The sequence below is a fragment of the Hippoglossus hippoglossus genome, chromosome 14 (genome assembly GCF_009819705.1).
Source record: "Hippoglossus hippoglossus isolate fHipHip1 chromosome 14, fHipHip1.pri, whole genome shotgun sequence".
NCBI lineage: Eukaryota > Metazoa > Chordata > Actinopteri > Pleuronectiformes > Pleuronectidae > Hippoglossus > Hippoglossus hippoglossus.
Genome location: NC_047164.1, coordinates 15,031,125 through 15,050,865, shown reverse-complemented (window position 1 = coordinate 15,050,865; position 19,741 = coordinate 15,031,125). Strand labels below are relative to the sequence as shown.

The 19,741-nt window shown below is 40.0% G+C and overlaps 1 protein-coding gene across 8 annotated transcripts in view; it reads right to left on the bottom strand.

Moving 5' to 3' along the window:
- mink1 (misshapen-like kinase 1) overlaps positions 1–19,741 on the bottom strand; it is a 30,303-nt gene that overhangs the window by 5,775 nt on the left and 4,787 nt on the right. For 2 of the 8 annotated variants that reach the window (XM_034605850.1, XM_034605853.1), the window contains exons 2-27: positions 18,350–18,415; positions 17,377–17,559; positions 17,172–17,282; positions 16,992–17,082; positions 16,231–16,361; positions 16,083–16,137; positions 13,524–13,602; positions 12,048–12,223; positions 11,853–11,922; positions 11,530–11,740; positions 10,255–10,362; positions 9,558–9,644; positions 6,460–6,636; positions 6,192–6,362; positions 5,636–5,902; positions 5,142–5,221; positions 4,939–5,042; positions 4,748–4,839; positions 4,446–4,469; positions 3,441–3,592; positions 3,183–3,300; positions 2,289–2,405; positions 1,894–2,005; positions 1,511–1,660; positions 789–932; positions 118–252 (exon numbers count right to left, since the gene is read on the bottom strand). In XM_034605850.1, coding sequence (XP_034461741.1) covers positions 118–252; positions 789–932; positions 1,511–1,660; positions 1,894–2,005; positions 2,289–2,405; positions 3,183–3,300; positions 3,441–3,592; positions 4,446–4,469; positions 4,748–4,839; positions 4,939–5,042; positions 5,142–5,221; positions 5,636–5,902; positions 6,192–6,362; positions 6,460–6,636; positions 9,558–9,644; positions 10,255–10,362; positions 11,530–11,740; positions 11,853–11,922; positions 12,048–12,223; positions 13,524–13,602; positions 16,083–16,137; positions 16,231–16,361; positions 16,992–17,082; positions 17,172–17,282; positions 17,377–17,559; positions 18,350–18,415 — 3,211 coding nt within the window. The remainder of the gene's footprint in view (positions 1–117; positions 253–788; positions 933–1,510; positions 1,661–1,893; positions 2,006–2,288; positions 2,406–3,182; positions 3,301–3,440; positions 3,593–4,445; positions 4,470–4,747; positions 4,840–4,938; positions 5,043–5,141; positions 5,222–5,635; positions 5,903–6,191; positions 6,363–6,459; positions 6,637–9,557; positions 9,645–10,254; positions 10,363–11,529; positions 11,741–11,852; positions 11,923–12,047; positions 12,224–13,523; positions 13,603–16,082; positions 16,138–16,230; positions 16,362–16,991; positions 17,083–17,171; positions 17,283–17,376; positions 17,560–18,349; positions 18,416–19,741) is intronic. The other 6 variants (XM_034605852.1, XM_034605855.1, XM_034605851.1 and 3 more) reach the window with 5 other exon arrangements.

The following is a 19,741-nucleotide window of genomic DNA, read 5'->3' as shown; positions in this document are numbered from 1 at the left end:
AGGCCATGTGATATCAGATACTTGTAATCAATTATTCACTGTGCCAAATGCATTTGTGAGAATTTGCCTGAAGCAGAAGAGACAGCAGCGATAAACAACCGATCATCTGTCACTCACCCACTTTGTAGTGCACGCAGCCCTCCATCTCGCCCACAGTAGTCCAGCCTTGCTTTTTCTCCACCTCAGGGTCGTTGTGGAGGATCTTATTCCTCAGCCAGGCCAGGTAATAGACACGCACCTTGTTTTTCTTGCCTTCATATGCAAAGTATGACATAAAATACAAATAACACTAAGGAATTACTTGCATGTTTTCACACTGCTGCAAGATTTTTTATAAAACTATGGTATAAACTCTGAGTTTTAAACACTGCATTAAAGTTGCTGAAAAAAAGTCTCAATGTTTTTTAAATACTACTACTGCATGTTTTGTTAAGTAAATATCTGCTGAATACATCAATAATCATCAAAATATATCGTTTTAGTTATAATGATTACTAAAAAACATCCATATTTGATCTTTTGATAGATTTTGCTTGATATTCTGATGAGGTGAAACAAATATTGTAACATTAGCTTTTGTCAGTAATGTTGAAGCACTACACTGCTGAAACAAAAACAGCTTTCCATTAATTCTGAAAAAATTAAATAATAAATCAATCTGACGACATTATCACAATTTGGCATCGAGTATTTGGCATCCCATTATAGCCAGTGGTCTTGTGCCAAAAGCACAGAAAGCTTCAACCGACTGTAGTGAGAGCAGGCTGGCGAGGAACAGCAGTAATGACCTGATATAGTGATGAGCAGGTTGAGGCCCTCCAGGACGTCCATCTGCTGGAACCTGCGGGAGTTGATGAGGGGGTAAACCTTGCCCTGACCACTACGGTCCAGCAGCTTCAAACCGTTCTCTGTGCCCACCAATAGGTTCACACCTGGGAACATGAGTGCACAAATTCAGACATTTCATTTAGCACAAGATTATTCTAATCGTTGGCTTTCCTCTAGCCACAGCTAAAAATAACTTTGTAGTATCTCTGTGTTGTGACTCTTGCTATTTCCTCTGCTTTTGCTCCATTCTTATGGTTTGTTTGGTGGAAGGGCCAAGAAATAACCCAGATCCAGAAATTTGTCTTCACTATCTTTAACATTTTCACTTATTTCCAAAGGAATAATTCATACCCCTACTGAGGGAACTGATATCTATGAGTGTGTGCAATTTAGTGCAGCTTGGGGGACTGTCGGGTCTTGGCAGAGGTATGTGCTCTACTAAATGCCATTCTAGTTATTTATAGTAAATGCTTATGATAATGTAAAATCATTATCACTTCCATATAATCTGCGGCAACTAAACCACCATAATATTTAGAGGTATAATAAAACAAAAAAATATATAAGTTCAAACGGTGAAAAAGTGAAGACTGCACTGACAATGAAATCAGTTTAGTGAGGAAGGTAAGGTATATAATCTCTGTGTTTTGCTTTCACAATCCACTATTGAGTCTGCTCTCACCCCAAAGTGCGGCACACAGGATCTCAGAGTTGAATCTCTTCTTGTACTTGCGGATCTCAGGTGTGTCATTGGGGGGACGTGTGTTGGTGGGATTGACATTCACCATGGATCCTTTTCTCACCTCCATCTTCAGCTGCTCAAACCTGGAGCCTGAACATTGAGCAAAGGAAATTCCTTAATTTTTGAAGGAAAACACAAGCCAAGGTAACCTGGTACAAGGAACTAGAAACAAATCTCTCATTCTTTACAGCTGATTATCAAGTTACAATTTTATAACATTTTATAACATAAAATTATAAAGGCTGTCATTGTTTAGTAATAAAAAACAAACACAAAAAACTCAAAGCTGTCGTTGCTTGAAGATTGAAAAGCTTCTGACTCACCAGTGATAGACATGTTATCCCCTGCACCTCCTGGTGAATGGTACATGCCCAGATCCACAAAGGTGGTGAAGGAGGACTTGCCAGATGCTTTAACTAAACCTCTGGACTGATACTGGAGAAGCAGAGAAATAGTATGAGTTGTTTAAATCTGAGGAGATGAGAGTTTGTCAGACAAATTGGTAAAAAAAAAAACATTTCTGTATTATTTTATGTATCCATGTCGCATTGAAACAATAGTTTTAAAAATCTACATTATTAATGACAGTCCATGAACAAGCTGAACATGAAATTCAAAGTGTAATGAGTTGACTTCATGGCTGGAATAAAAGCAGACTGAGAACATAAAAATAAAGCAGGCATTTAGGACTGATATACTTAGGATCAGTAGAACTTACATCATAAACAGAGTCTTTCCCAGGGGAAGAGTGAGTGGCTGTTTCAGTGGGGGAGTGGGAGGGCTGCACCACATCAGGCAAGTTAGTGTATCCATTATGGCTCCGCTTCTCTGGGGTCTTTTTTTATGTAAAAAAAAAATAATAACAACCAAAGACTTGGATCTAGGCTAATCTGATGCAAACAAGTCAAGCTCAACAAAAACAAAAGATGTACTGCTTTTTGTTTCTCTAGTTTCTAAACTAGCTGATGCTGTATGATGAGACCATACAAGATTTATCTGCTTATTATAAACATTCAGATAATACAAAATGTGAAAGCAATTTATAGTTGTATTTAAAGTTAGTTATATATATTTGTTTGTGTTAAAACCACTGGTGTTTGCACCTCACTTTTTATACAGTCTATGTGCTACACACGGCTATGCAAATTATTTTAGCCATGCTAAATAGCTGCTAGCCTCCATGAAGACCAGCTGAGAATGATGTTAAAGTTAGTGTAGCCCCGAAAAACACACATTTACTGACTGGAGCATCAAACCAAGAGGTTCGGACACTGACAGGAGCCCCAGCCCATGGATGAGATGCAACAGATGCATTTCATCAGTCGGTTTCTTTAAAAAAAAATTCTTTGCTTTATTTTAAGAAAACGCTAACAAAACCAATTGGATTGTTTATTGTTGGCTCTCCTGTGCACAGGATTATATGTGTTATATACAGTAGCATTATGCACGTCTGCCTCTTCTTTGATACATTTCATCAGAGTGGTGGCTGAAGAACATTAACGACCCACTGGCCTAGTCTTGTTGCTTTGTAATATTCTTTGAACTGTAATGTGTTGAATTTACATCAAGTCACGATGCATGTTAAGCATCATTATGTATACAGATGACTCACCCTCTGCACCAGCATGGTCTGATCCCCATAGCCACCAGCTTGCTCTCCATCTCCCACCTCGCCTTCGTCTTCATGAACCACCATTGTGTTGACTGAATCGGTGTCTGCATCCCTGTGACTGAGGTCAAGAGGCACAGATTGATGATGGAAAAGAGTGAAAAGAGAGTAACGCCATATCACAATCACAGGAAGTATTGAATTCTATATTTGAGAGTAAAGTCGATAAATAGAAACTACTCTAAGTATTTGTGCCGTTACCGATCTGTGGGGCTTTCTTCCTCCTCTGGTCCCTCGCCACTCTCACTCTCCTCACTGCTCTCGCTGCTCTCAGAAGACGAGGAGTAGTCGTTGGCCTTCACTGGTGGCCTTGGCTGCTCCTCAGCTCGCTCCTTGGCAAAGAGACCATGGTCCTGCACACATAGGCAGTTCACCACTGTTTACTTAATGAATGCATTCACAAATTCGTCCTGAAATAACTGCAGCTACTTAAGAAAGAAGCAAATAATGCAACAGTAATATATGCACTACTAATTTGAATGAAAACAATCCCGACACTGAAGGTGAGGTGTTATCAGGAAGATGGGTTCAGAAACAGTCACAATGTAAGTCCAAACCATAGACTGTAGAGAAAGATGGACAACAAGTCTCCACTTCCTCCCGTTGGACAAAAATTAAGCTAAAATATCCCTGATACAGGCGCCGCCATCTTGTGTGGAGCTAAAATCTGTGCCTTAGTGATCGTGGTGTGAAAGTGTGGAATCAATGTCACACTGACAAACACGCTTCAGTCATGAATTAGTATCATCTGTCAATCATGACTTTTAACTCCTGTTTTAATTGCATCGAATTACTTATTTAAACCAAAGTTACAGGAAAAATGAACACTTTAAACAAAAATTATTTAACATGTACTTTGACTTTTTGTTGTGGCCACATCCTGTCCACCAAAAGGTGGGGCTTATGGACTTTACTGCAGCCAGCCACCAGGGGGTGATCAAGATGATTTGGCTTCACTTCTGGGGAGCAGTCATGTTGTTCATCATTATTTACAGTCTATGGTCACGACTCTGAATGAATATATTTTGGGATGATATTGAGCCATGGTTTCAAGGTTTTTGCCGAGTGAAGGATGCCCACATACCAAGCATGATAAAATTAAATAATGACAAAACATGATTTACTGAGTAAATAAAGACGAACGTGAATATGTACCACAGCCAATGAATGCCGATAAAAACTTAACACAAAGACTTTGATACTAACCTCCCCTATAGCTCTCTTGTAGCTCTGTACATTTGAGGCGAAGTAAACAAAGATTTGAAAAGAGGAGAAACATGAAGGGAAAGAGTAAAAGTGTTGAGTAAAGTAAAAGGTTATTTGAGTTAATACACTATAAGAAAATCAGCAGAACAGGTGCATTATGCACAGTTGGAAATGGAACAGAGCCTATATACAGTGAGTTAGTGTTTTTTAATAGCTGCTTATTTGCAGTATTATGTATTGCATGCACCCATTATAAGAAGGGAATAGTAGACAGCTAATATAATGTCTTTATGAACACCTACAGCAGGACGTCCGGGGCGGGAGGAGGTGCGGGACTCCCCTGGCTTATGGCGGCTATCGTGCGAGAGAATAGGCGATTCCATTTTGGAGGAACCTGAAATCACAGTGTTGTATGGTGTAGTTACATTTCTGAAATCAGGATTACTGCAAAGACAGTCTGCGGAGAAATAGCACTGGGGAGGCAGGGACTCACTGAGAATGCGATGCCTCTCAAGAGAGCCAGTCTGGGGCAGATTGGATATGATGCTCATACTGTCTCCTCTCTCCCAGCGATCATTGCGGCTGAGATCTGGATTGCTGCCATGAGGATATATTCAGGATACACATCACTTAAGTCAAGTCATCATTAAAACCTGTCGGCTTTAAGTGGACACTAATTAAACCGTTTTCAGTTACCTGGCTCTTACTGGATGCCTTATGCCAGAGGTGAGGTTGGTGTTGAGAGCTGTGGCAATAGACGCTGTCCTTTGGGGAATCTGAAGACAGCAACATTACTTTTTCCATGATTTTGTGAAAACAGTTAACATTAGGAATTGACCAAAGGCTGTAAACTTGAGCTTTTTGCCTTGATGATCGCCTGATGTCAGATAGACCATTTGAGCTGTAGATTCAGAGACAATTTTAATTACATAAAGCACCTTTGAAGGTATTCACTTGAATTTAATCCTTAATAGGTCAAAGTTTTTCCCCCTGGATGTGAGCATGTTAGTACGGGGTGTAAATAAAACAAAACAAAATGCAGGTCAAAGGAATGGAGGGTGAAGCGGTTAGATTCAACAGTTACTGTGTCAAGCAAATTACGTTTATTAATAATGTTGGTGCAGTTTGTGGAGGTGGAGTTTTTTTTAGGGTTGCACACCTTCTGCTGTAAACCAGCCTTGAGTTCTTACCTTGGGTGGGAGTTCCACATCTGGCAGGCGGATCCAGGGCCCACGATCCTCTCTGATTTGGTGTGCCTGTGGCACCGGGGTTTCAGAGGTGGGGTCAGAGTTTTGACGCACCAACTCTCTAGAGTGGATGGGGCGGGGGGTGGGGGTGAGTGAGGGATCCTGGGTGGGGAAGGCGGACATGGTCTTAGTAGGTTGGTCGCAGAGGGACTGGGAGCGAGGAACAGGGGCAGCATAAGGCTTCAGAGGAACCAAGTGAGCCATCTGGAACTGCAGAGGAGAGGAGCAGCAGCACACCGGGAGGGAAGAGCAGCCAAGCAGAAGAAAGAGCACACAAGACAGTTGGAGAAGCAGGCCAAAGTGGAGAAATGTGCAAGGTGGTTTGTATTCCAAGGTGATTTTATATTAACCGGGAGGAGCCAAATGATGGGAGGAGAGGGAAAAGAAGAAAGAGAAGGCGTAAATAAGGTGGCATAGACTGGGAGAGGGAAAGCAGCAGAGAATTAAGGAGCATAAAAGGTGTTAAGAGGTTTTAATCAATTCAGTTTTAAAAACCCACCTTGCCCTGTCCTCCTTGGGGTTCAACAGGCCTCTGCATCGGTGGAGTCTGAGCAGACTGGACCACTCCTGACTGGCTGATAGAGTCAGAGCGCGACTGGATGGCAGTGTCAGAGACAGTGGTGCAGATCTTTGGAGAGCCCTGTCTGTTGAGTTTACTTCTCTCCTCCACCTGAAATACGGACAACGGTAAAACAACTTCCCTGCAGGCCTGTCTACAGTAGTTTGACCGTGTTGGGTGGTGCTGGGAATGTAGAAATCATTTCTACCTCACGAGCCCAAGTGGGTTTGTTGTTGGACTCCAGGTTTTTGTTGTAGTGGTAGAGCTGGGGCTTCTTTTCTTGCTGCTGTTGTTGCAGAGACACCAGGTAGGCATGCTCCTGCTGCAGCTGCCTCTGGAGACGCTCTGACTGACGCTGCTCCTCCAGCTGCTTACGCTTATACTCCTGACCAAAGAAACACACTGCAGTCAAGGTGTTGCTCACCTCAGAATGGACACAACAGACTGGTGAGACAAACTAAACCATCGCATCTGCAAAAAGCAAGTCTGCATTCACTTCAACTCCAGGCAGAGATGTGAATATTTACTGACCACCACTGATCTCCTCTCACGAGACAGAAAGTATTTGGGGCAGACTCTCTAAATTTGTACTCTACTATTTCTATTAAACTCGTAAATTACAACCAACCCACATTAAAACAATATTGATTGAGCGTGTAACTCCGCATTTTTGTGCTGTATATTAAACAGACAACGTGAGTCAGTTGACTTATTGGTATTTCATTGTGAGTAACAGGCACTGGTCTCCAAACCTTTTGATTGCCACTGTGTTCTTAAGGAAACAAGAAAGGAAAGAAATGAAAAAACGATTCAAACATGAGTCACTAAATTGTAGACTCAAATTCATAACATTCTCATGTTGTAAATGCTACACGAATGTCTGAAAAAATCTTCGAAACAAATAATCAAAAGTAGCTTTCCCACAAAATTAAAAACAGTAATTTTTCTCCATTCGTTCTTAAATTGCACATCACTGTGGGCCACAAAGAACTAGATTTGTATGTCAATGAGAAAATCTAGTTTGGTGCCAGATGAGGATGCCTCACCCAGGTGCCTCCTTGAGTGGGAGGGGGATTATAGAGTATCACAATGGAGGCACTATAGTACATTCCTTGAACATGCTGTGAGGCAAAGAAACATCTGCTGCCATTGTGAACTTAACACAGCTCATACTTTGTAACACTGACATATTTAATTTCTTTTCAAGATGAAGCCTTCACGGCTCCAAAATAATTTGGATTCTCATTTTCCTTGAGGCCAGTGATTATATGCATCTATTTTCATGCAACATATTAGAATTCTGATATTCCTTTCTGAAAAATAATAATATGTCGAGGAGCCCAAGGCAAGAAGAATAAGAAACTATTTTCTTTTGTGAAGAGCCAACTGCAAAGCAACTTGTTGAACTCTGATGTTGATTCTTATACCTTCATCAATCCTCTCACGGTGGCCTCATATCTTCAAAAGTATCTAACGAAAAAGGAATTACAGACCAAGAGCAAAGATTTTTACTAGTAAATAATACTGGCTGACTTCACTTCGATGGCAGTTCCTCTTTATTCATGTTTTTGTTAGATTTCTTTGGATTTTTTGAAGTGGTTTCATTTGATCCACTTTCGTCTGCTATTACAGTGGTAAGAAGTAGCATTTGAGCCATTTGGAATGACCTGGTTTTCAGCTTTATTTTGTTATAAAATGTGATCTGATCTTCATGTAAGTCACAAGTAGAGACAAAAACAATGTAAGCTAATGGCTCCCAAAAATATAATAATCTTCTTTATTGAACACACCCTTTCAACATTCACAGTGTTGGTGGAAAAAGTAAGCGAGTCCTTGGAATCGATAACTGATCGAACTTATTTTTAGCCGCAGGTCAGACCTGCACAATATTCAGGAGGAACTTTGAACCCTGCTTTAACTCAGTCGCATTCTTAGGATGTCTAGTGTGAACCGCTGCCTGGAGGTTATTTCACAGCATCTCTACTGGGTCAAGCTCTGGGCTCTAACAGTGCCACTGCAACACGTGGATTTCATTGTGTGTGATGTATTTCTGTATTAGATATATTTCCGTGTTTGTGGTAATCGGCCTACTGCATCACCTAACTTCTACTGAGCTTAAGCTAGCGGACATTAAGATACCTTGGTAAACAATAATGATGCTGCCTCCACTGTACCTCACCTCCGGCATGATGCGTTCATGTAGCTATGCAGTTTCCTTTTTACGTCAATTATAGTGCTGTATTGTCTTCCCAAACAATTCAACCTTAGTTTCATCAGTCCAGAAAACATTGTCCTAGTAGTTTTATGCAGTATTGGGATAGTCTTATTGCTGAGGACACAATGCCTGTACACCTCTCAAGCATGCAGGTGTTAATGAGCTCCAATGATTCCTTCCAGCATTCAGATGTTGGTCTCGGCTAGTCATTTATGCTGCTCATCTTTCTGAGTCATTTTAGCTTTGCGCCCACTTCTATGGAATGTAGCTGCAGAAATAAATTATGTCCATTTATAGACAGTCTACCTGTGGACCGATCAATGTCTGAAGTCTATGAGATTACTTTGTAAGATTTATGGGAATCAACAATCCGAGATCATAAGTTTTCTCAGATCTCTTGAAAGGCTTGATTCTCATCAGCAGATGCTTCGTGTGAACAGAGAAATAAAAAACAAAACAAAATACCTGAGAAGCTCTTAGCTAGAACTCTATTCTTGTTGCATTGATTGGACTCCAGGTTTAGAAGTTAGCTTTTGTTCATTAGCTGAGAGGTTTAAATACTTTCTCCAACCCACACTGTGAATGTTTGAATGATGTTTTCAATATAGACAAGAACAATAAAACATAGTTGAAATGACAAAGAGTCTTTTCAGGTTGTATAGCTGTTCCTTTTCCAATTGCTGTTCAATTGCAATGTTTTGTTTTTGGGCCAGTGTACTGTACGGCCATTACACCCAAATTGCATCGCGACAATGTTCCAGCACTTATCCCTTGAATCTACTACGGGGGCACTGGTGTTTACCTAACCCTCAGTACATGCTATGCATATACAACAGGAATTATGTGTTTGTGTAACCTAGGAGGGATATTTGAAAAACTAATCAGGAACAACGAGGTCAATCATAATCCCATCGCCAAAAATCGAGGTTAGTGCCTTTTTTAGCATATTTCTAATCAAGTGCTGCACTTAACATATATTTCAGTGGTGAACAATAAATCTCCTTTATTTATGAGGTATTTAACCCAGAAGAGGGCATGGAAACTCTTTGCAGTCAAAACAAAAACTGATAAAGAAAGTGAGGACTAGTTACCATAAGCAGTGCCTGCTCCTGAAGCAACTGCTGCTGAAGGATTTCTAACTGTCGTTGCTCTTCTTCTAATTTATGTCTGATGAACTCCTGAACACATGTAAGAAGGGAGGAATGATGGGCATTGAGATGGAGAAAGATGAGGGGGGGTGGAGGATAGAGGCAGACACAGTTATGTAATGTGAATCCAGCAAACAACAGAAAACGTGTTGTACTGATAAAAATCAACAGTTCTATCACTGAATTTTGGTGGGGGGAAAAATAACAACGTCCCTGTTTTGAAGTGGTAAGTCACAAATTAAAGTCAGCATTAAAATACATCAATGTGTGGAGCTGAACATCAACTGTGATCAATTACTAGATTAAAATCATTATAAAAATATTAAGCAGTATATTATGATAGTAACTAGTAACCTTGTACAAACATAAAATCTGTGTTTGGCATTGTGAGGTGATGATGCGACGATGCCAGACTCTTGTGTTACTGAGGGTAGACGGGAAACAGAGCATCAGAGACGCAGAGAGCTCACCCACAGAAAACTCATCTCTGAATAAATACACTAATTTAGACCCTTGCTGCTATGGCAACCTACTCGTGGAATTTCACCACCAGGGCAACTTGCACAGTGTTGCTCTTGGACACACCCACACTTCACCCTGATTGGCTGATTGCAGCCCCATGTCTCCTGTGGTTGGTTACCTGCTCCCTCTCAGCCAACCTTCTGTCTTCCTCCCGTCTCATATCGTCGAGTCTCCGGTGGGGACCTTTATCTTGCTGCCTCACCATCTCTCGCTCTTTTCTCTGTTGCTGGGAGAGAAGGGGGACAAGAAAAAGAGAAATGAGTGTAGTGGCTATGTTTCCCACAGGAGAATATATAATGGATAACCTGTTTAAAAGCAAATCCTCCCTTGTTTTATGTGCAAAGAGTTGTATCAAAGAAATTAAGGGAGAGTGCAGGGCGTAGATGAGAGGCTGTGAGTCATTCTCACACACACTGGGCACAAACACACGCACACACAACAATTAGATCATAATCATCCTTCCGAGTGTGCTGCTTTAATTCAAACTCACACTGGCAAGTTTTCGTCTGCTTTTTTAAGAAGCATTGAAACAACAAGATGTAATCTTAGTGGTGAAATGAGAACCTCCCACTTGGCAGTGACACAACTCTGAGCTCCACTGATTGTTGTTGGCACTTTACTGTTGAACAAAAGAGCCAGATAAGACCGGAGGGGGACATGGAGGTAGATTAAAGGAGTACTACCTTACTGCAGTAAATTACCTTACAAATACTGCACCACACTGATAAGCAATATCAGTGTAAGAATTTCTCATTCAAATATAACCTCTCAAACATTTTCCAGATACTGACAGTTTGTCACTTAGTGGGCGGCTGTGGCTCATGAGTAGATTGGGTCATTGACTTATCAGAAGGCTGGATCTCCTGCTCCTCTTGTTCACATGTCAAAGGGCTGAATGCTGAAAAGGTACTGTTGACACTGAAGGTGATCTGAGATTTTGTTCAGTCCTTTCAGTAGTTGTTTAGTCATAGAGACTGAGTTAGGGACGGAAACAACCTGACTGATGTGTAAAGTGCACTGGTGTGATCTACATGTGGTGTATAGGCCACATTCCAATCTATTCAAACGTTGTTATTCTTGGATGTTATATTATCTAATTACTTGCACTCAGGGATTATTCATATTAATAACCAAAGTTAAGTGGGGCACATAAAAGAAAGCAAATCATAATTGTTGTTCCCTTATTACCAAAGCAAGTGATCGCAAACCGAATACTGACGTGCTGATTGGTGCCTTAATAAATGGAAGACAAATAGGCTACAGGAAGTAGTTTGGTAGAAGATAAGACAAAACACATTACAAAGAAGGAACCTGACCTTTATGTTGCTTGGCAAATTTCTCTTAACGTCAAACTATTCCTTTAAAAAGTCTTGATTCCTTAGCTTCACATTACCTCTTCAAGTCTGCGGCGCTGTTCCTTTTGCTCCTCGATGCGTTTCTGTCTGTCATGCAACAGTTGCCTCTTGTGTTCCTCGGGGTCCCGGCGCTGAGCAGCCAGTTGGGCCTGCTGCCTCTTGTGAGCCTCCGAGCGCTCTTTGTTCTCCTGCTGCAGACGCTGGAAGTCCCGCCTCAGGGTGGACTCACCAGGTACATTGAGGATTGAACTGACGAACAAAATTCAGGATATGAGGATATGATTTGGGGGAACGTCACTCACAAGAAGAACACAAGTCAGGGATTAGCACTACCTAGACATAGATGATAACTTCCAATTACCTTGACTCACGGTCATCTCCACGGTTTTCATCCTCTTCATCACTACCACTGTACTCATACTCTGTCTCTTCTATAAGGAATAAGGAAACAAGAATTTTTCATACTACAAACAGTATCCTTCAGTGGATCACTATCTGAGGAAAACACCATGTTTCCTGGGTCACACTTTTTTAGACCTCCACATCGTTTGCCTACCTTTCTCCCCCCTTTTCTTGCGTGTGCGGTCAATGTGGTCTTTGAGCTGAATTCGGACCTGGCGCTCAGTGGGCTGGTCCCTGATGAAGGAGTGCTTGAGCAGCTGTTCTGTGGATGGTCGACTGGGATATGTCTTCACAAGACAGCCCTCGATAAAGTCAATGAATTTCTTGGACCTGGGAGGGAGGGGGAGGTCAGAGGATGATAAACTATTGAGGGAGAGAGGGAGGGTGGGGAGGCATGGAACAGCTGGGTTGTTCCATTACCCAGAATCACAGACAGAATCCAACAACACTCCGAAATATTCAAGTGATATAAGATCTGTCTGTAAACTCTTTCACATGTCCAACATGTCCACACTGAACAAAACAATCACGACATTCGGCAAATCCTTACAGAATAGATTTAAGTTGTTGTGATGCACCAAAACTAAAATGTGAGCTCAATAACACAATGGTCAAAATAAAACATAATCCAATACACTAAAATAACCATGCGTGGACAACTATCGGTATACATTCAATAATGTTCAAAGATGGTAAACATAAGTTGTTGAATTACTTCTATTCAAATGATATTGTGTCCTTCAATTGCTAATGTTTTTATATTTGCATAATTCGCACAATACTGACTGATAGTATCTGTAATATTAGAAATACTAGAAAACACTGTGGAAAAACTATAGCATTCTGAAAACTGTAGGACCATAAACTAACATCTACCAAGAGGGTGAATTAATGAGAAGAAGGAAAAGTAATAGGGGCAAAAAACAGGGTAGGAAAAAGAACATGACAAATTAGTTTAAAATACTTTAACGTCTCGTCTTGCTCACAATCATATTTGTCTCAACACTGGAGCAAAGTACTTTACACACGTTGCAATTTGAGTAAGGGACACCTTACTCCGATGTTGTTCCTAATCCAGGAACAAATGCACCCAAAGTAACTCTGCTTAAAGAAATCACAGATTTCCTTGCAATTTTTCATCACTTTTTTTTTTTTATAAACACTTAACCTGGTTAATGTTGCTCTGCAGTAACCAGGTTTCAAATACATCAAGTAAGTTTGATATTAAAGTGCGTGTAAATATGCTCTCCTGCGCCAACCTGATTTCCTGATGTTGGCATATCACAGTATTTGTTGGATCAACCAAACTAAGTATTGAAGAAGTTATTTTCAAACCAACAGGAAGATTTATAAATATCCGACTGAAGTTTTCACTGATTAAAGTGAGGCAGTCATACGTGTTTGCTATTTTATCTGATAGTTTTAACAGATATGTTTCCATGTAATTTGATAGGGAAAACACTGGAACAGAAAGAATTCTTCTGCACAGTGCCAGACAGTAAGAGTTATACATTCTTCCATAAGGGTTTGAAATTTTTACAAATTAAACCTGATGTGAGGAGGGCCTCTTTAAGTTACGTGTGAAGTGTAAAGATATGAGAGTAAAAAAGCAGGGTGGTGAATAACTCACCATTTTTTGGATTTAAGTTTTGGAGGGGGATTCCTAGGAATCAGGAAGAGGGCTCTCATCGGGTGCATGTCACACAGGGCTTCAGAAAGAAAAGGAGATTAGGAGAGTTGTTAAGTATTATTAAATCCTCCTACCCATGCTGAGAGCTGCAGTACAAAGAGAGAAAAATGAACATCAGAATACATCTTACTTTAAGGCAGACGTCATAAACATGGCAGATTGTAAATTCAAGCCACCATTACACATGCTCTTTGTATCCTCAAACATTAGAGCTGTTGTGATCCAATCTTTCCTTGTGCCTCAGGCTTTGTTACATTGAATGTAAGAGCAAGGATTGTGAGTCATTGTGTTCCCAGCGTAGGTAGGTAGCTAAACCTGACTGGTTAGCTTTAGAGTCTCACAGTAAACAGGCTTTTATAACACAATATTTGAAGACATGATTGAGATGGCCAAAGGCAAAAATAAATCATTTCAGCATTTTAAGGGGTCACATTAAAAACAGAAGGATCACAGTTATACTGGTATTGTATATGCAACATATAGCATGCATGTTTAAAATGTAAATAAGATTTGCTTTAAATGCATTTTCATTTCAAGGAACAACAACAACAACAGTGTGGTGGCACTCCCTTTTTGGCCTAAAACTGTAGTTTTGAAAATGCTGACACATATCCGTTTCAAACCTTTCTTCTTAACTGAAAAATAAAAAAAGAATCATATCCCCATGAGTTGAGAAAAATGTGATTTGCAGTGTGATAATTTGTGAGATGCTGACAAACATGTTGTAGCATGTTGTTTCAGTCTACAGTGTAAGACTGTCACACTGATACAATTCAATGAAACAGTGACTTACACCACATATAAATTCCCTTGCAACAGCACCTAATGATACTTTCCATCATTGATTAATCCAATCAAAAAATAGCAAATACTCAATTTAGCAATTTATTATGTAGTTAATGGAGCATCCCATCTTAAAGTATCAAAGACCAATGTGGTGCCTTGACATTGTTTATTTTGTTTTCTAAACATTAAATAATACACTTCTAATGCTTTTAAACAGAGATTGGTTTTGGCAGAACTCGTAAAATATCTAATCTAAAAACAAGTTATATTGTAATTTTAATAATAATTAAGTAATGGTGTTGATGGAGTTAAGCACACAGTGCATAATTTATAATGGTACATCACAGCTTGACAGCTGGCCTATTAGCCTTATGTCAGTCACAACAGCAGCCACATGGTCTTTAGGAGCTCGGTCGTTGTCGTCATTGTGAATGTGAAAAGAGCTTAAGAACATTGAAAACATTTGTAGTAAGTGTAAGTTCTAGTGGTACACATTTATTAAGAATACGTGACTGCACTTAAAGTTTATTTGTATTATTGTGTTTGCTTACTTTTTGATTGGTGTCATCTTGACTAACATGAGGACTGTTTCAAGTGTTAAGTGGCTAACAGCTGCTACCTCGCTGGTTTGGATCAGTCATGTACTATTACTTACACCTGCCCACGTAGTCTATGCATGAAATGCAATTGCACTTAAACTTGTGTTCAATTTGATCACATTGTGTCCCTGATAAACTTCAGAGGTGGTTTGGCTGTGGCCAATGTGTCTTGGGTGCATTTACACCTGTACATATGCAAGTGTCAATTATTTAAAGTTTAACTACAGGACAAGTCTCCAACAACAATGAAAAGTACTTTTTTTATCCATGTGTGCAGGAGGATTCAAGTCTCCACACCACTTCTCTGTAAACCTCAGACTGCACCAACATTAGTTTCCAGGTTAATTGTGATGACAAAAATGTAGCTACAAATTGAGATTTAAAGTGAGCAGATGAGTGTTAAAACGGTCAAACTTTACTCACTTTAAAGTGAAGTAACAAAAACATATTTTAGAATTTATATTTGATTTTGTTTACTAAACCTCAGTCATTCCACAAATGAACACTTAGCCACTGGTGGCTTTAAAATAGGTAGAGTGAAGTCCCATTTTCAACGATGCAGAGCTCATAAAAAAGTGCGACTGCTGTTTTAATGGCCAATGCAGTACCAAGTAAGTAAGGAGTGTAATTTGATTCTTGCTGTAGGCAGGGTTATGATGGCTGCATTATACCAACTGGTCAAAGAAAACAGTACACCAGGAGCAGCAAGTTACTAATGTTGTGTCACTGTTTAACATGTAATTTCTTTATACACAGCTGGGATTTATTTTAGATTTTATCGGCTACTCTTAAGCAAGCACTTTCTTTGCTTCTTAGTCAGGTTTGACAGCAAATCTCCAGGCAGACACATTTACCCACTGTGCAGACCAGAGAGAGATTTGTGCAATCAGCCTCCACAGGCCAACTGCCAGCTCACGACTACGCTACCTTGATTACAGTGACTCAGCTGCCCATCTGAAGACCCAGACAACAAGGCTACATAATAAAGACAGACTCATTCATGAGGTCTTTAATAATGGGCTTTGAGATGACGAAAGATGATCCGAGTGCATTGAGATGCACGATTCAACTAAGAAAAAGTAAAATAGGTGTGTAATTAAGTGTATAGACTTACGAGGAGCTCCCTCTGCCATCTCAATAGCTGTGATCCCCAAGGACCAGATATCACTCTGCAAAATACACACAGGACCAGGTCAATATATCTTTCATACGCTCTCACAGCATAGTGCTCACACACACATACAAAAGAATGCTTCCATTACCCTGTAATCGTAGGTGGAGTCAGGATTCTCATCACAGGCAATGACCTCTGGTGCCATCCAGTAAGGTGTCCCAATGAAGGTGTTCCTACGCCCCACGGTCCTGTCCAACTGAGCACTCACCCCAAAATCAACTGCACAGGGACAAAGGAATCAGAGGATGGGAGACAATGACTACACTTACATGGACACTAATATTCCGACTATTGATCTTATTCAGAAATACACATTATTTTGAGTATGACACTTACATGAGTTGCTAATGGAATATTCCTTTCATATTTCCGTTTTCATATTACAGAGCATAGTTTTATTATGACTCATGTCATTATGTCCACAAGCATTTATGTCCAATGTTATCTCTTCAGTTTAAAAACTGACATAGTTTAATGTACAATGCTAACATATACCATTTTGTCTGTTTTCTTTCTAATTTTTCAAAAGCTGCAACTCCTTTTCATTTTTCCATCTTGTTCTCACCCAGGGCAAGTGTGCCGAATGTCAATGTCTCAAAATGCTGTGAAAATTCCAATAGGATATAATAATGTGATTAAGACGTTGGAATATTCCACGTCTTAATTTGATTATTGCTTATTACCTTATTCGTATTTAGGTAATCAGAAATGCTGTTTACATAGCAGTGTGTTGTTCAAACTATTGGCTTCATCAGATCAATATCAGTTTCCATATAAACAGTAAATGAGGGATAGAATATATCTACAGTACTAATAAAATGGCCCAAAACGTTCATGTGTTCGACATACCAAGTTTGACCTCTGCGTTCTCAGTCAGCAGCACATTCTGGCCCTTGATGTCTCTGTGGATGACTTTATGGGCGTGGAGGTGAGAAAGGCCCTGGATCCAGAAAACCAAGTTAAATCAGGTCAGTACAGAGGGACCTCAGTAACAGATTTATTTTGTCTGCTGCAATTGCAATTTCTCACCCTTAGGATCTCTCTGCAGATGTAAGCAATCCAGTCCTCCTTCAGAGAGCTACCCTTTGTGTTTTTAACCAGGTCAGTTACCGATCCCGCCCCACAGAACTCCATCACCAGCTACATGCCAAAGACAAATACTAACGTTAGTGAGCACAATCCATGAGGCATACTGCTGCAAAATCATGAGGTCATGTAACAAGGATAGACAGACCCATAGTTGGTCATCGTGTCCTGGTGGACTCTTCTTCACAAAGGCACCGTAGTACGTGGCTATGTTGCGGTGGTGGCTGTATTTCTTCAGCATGTTGATTTCTGCTTTGATTTCCTCTTCTTCCTCCTCCGTAACATCCATCACCTTGATGGCAGCCAGCTGGCCTGTCTTCACGTGGCGGCCCTGATTCAAGAGAAAGTTTGATCATTGTTACCAAGTTTCAAATGAACCTTGGACTCATGTTTGCCACATAACTGTGGTTAATCTGCTCCATCATATCATCTCACGGATCTTATTTTACATTTTTCTCTATTGTTGCCTCTTATCCTTTGTGTACAGCAACTCTAAAACTCTTTAGACTGACTGATAAAAATGTCACTGGCATGGCAGTAAACTAAATCTAAATCTGTGAATAAAATAATAAACTGAACATTTAAATAGAGCAGGCACTGGAGTGGTCTTTGTAACCACACTCAATTTTACATTCATCACCACAGTGACAACTTTAGTCTTGAATGCTTCAAACTCCAACATATTAGTCAGATGTGATATAGGGCAGCAGCTGTGCATTCACCTGGGGTTCATTTTCCAGAGTTGTGAAGTCGTCACTAACTTCTACGTGCTCAAATGCTTTCAAGTCCGAATATGGAAAAAACCTGGACGCTGTAACATGTATCATGTGTTGTATTTATGTGTTTAGAGGATATAAACTGCAGCTCTTTCAGATTTTTGCATAATTATGAAAAAGTAAAAGGATCAAGTGTTGTTAAAACAATTTAAAATGTATGCATACTTCGAGCCAATTGCAAAAGATATGTTAATTGGCTTATAAATGATAATTTTAGCAACTCGGCAACTCATGTGCCAAGATTTTTTTTGTTCAAACTTGAGAAAGAGTACACATCAATTTTCCCTATGTGGAACAAATGTTTCTGTTCATTCCGACACCACACGAACGCACAACATGACTCACCTTGTACACCTGTCCATATGTCCCATTGCCGACAACCTCGACCAGCTCAAAGATTCCTGCTGGATCCTAAGGGAGACACGGGCAGGTTCATAAGTCATACAAGAATAAGACAGCGGGACAAATACAGCTACGTTAAAATTGTACTTTCTTGATTCTTGTTGTTCTGGGTTTGTACCCTCATGGTTGAATGCACTTATTGTAAGTCGCTTTGGATAAAAGAGTCAGCTAAATGAAATGTAATTTAATGTAATTTTGGCACAATGGCTGAATTAAAACAATATATACAACACCCTGCAAAGGTTCTGCTGAGAACACAATTAAACCAGGACATTATTTCTTATTTTTTCTAACCCTAGTCATTTTAATTTGTCTTCTAAACAGAAACCTTAATTAAAGCTTTGATTTAGTTGACAAAATCTTTATAAACAAGGAAAATGACCATCTCATTTAGAAATGTTTTCCTTTGCAGTTCAAGCATTGTTTCTCTATTTAAAAAGAGTATAGCTGGAAAAAAATCCTACACACAAAAAAAAGCCCATATGCCTCTGTAAAACAAATACAATATATAAAAACAGGACACTCAACCCAGACAGTTCCCTCTGTGTACACTACAGCTAATTTAAATCCTGTATTACAATTCCATGTTTCCATGCAAATCATCTGAGCTAAATCTTCCCAGCCAGCCACCCACACACTTGCCACACACCAACAAGACTTAACATAGAAAGCAGATATACTTAATATTGATATTACATTAAACATACAAAGATGAATCCTAACATGGACATGACTTCTGGCCTCTTGATTATAAGTTGCAATACACATTTCTCTGACACCAATAATGAGTAGGTTGCTTTTACTTAATTACGCAACCCCCCTCCCCCAAGAGACAAGGGGAAATGACAAGCAGACCCACTTTCATGCAATTTCAATATGGCTGTAAGGTGTGTGGGTGGTGGGACTGCTGCTTTGGCTTTAGAATGTACAGCATGACCTATCCTGCTTTCATCTGTTTCCAATGATGGGCTTGCTGCCTTCAACGTGGAGGGGAAACATTCCACTGTGAGAGGGAAGGTTTAGGAGAAAAATAACATACATACTTGGGAGATCTGGCAGTAAAATTGGGAAATAAACCCAGATTTTAAGTAAATGCACATAACTCGCATGATGATATAAACATACTAGTCAGATTTTGAAGCATGTTATCTACAAGAGCAAAAAAGAGGTGGAACTATGACGTAGGAGGTAGGAGAATGATGGTATGGTATGGAAGAGAATAATGCCATGATAGAGTAGGCGGAAAGGCAGAGGCGGTAGCCTCAACCACGTCTAGCACAGAGAGAGTGGGATGAGAGGAATGAAGTGATAGAAGGGGAAGGGTACTGTTATGTT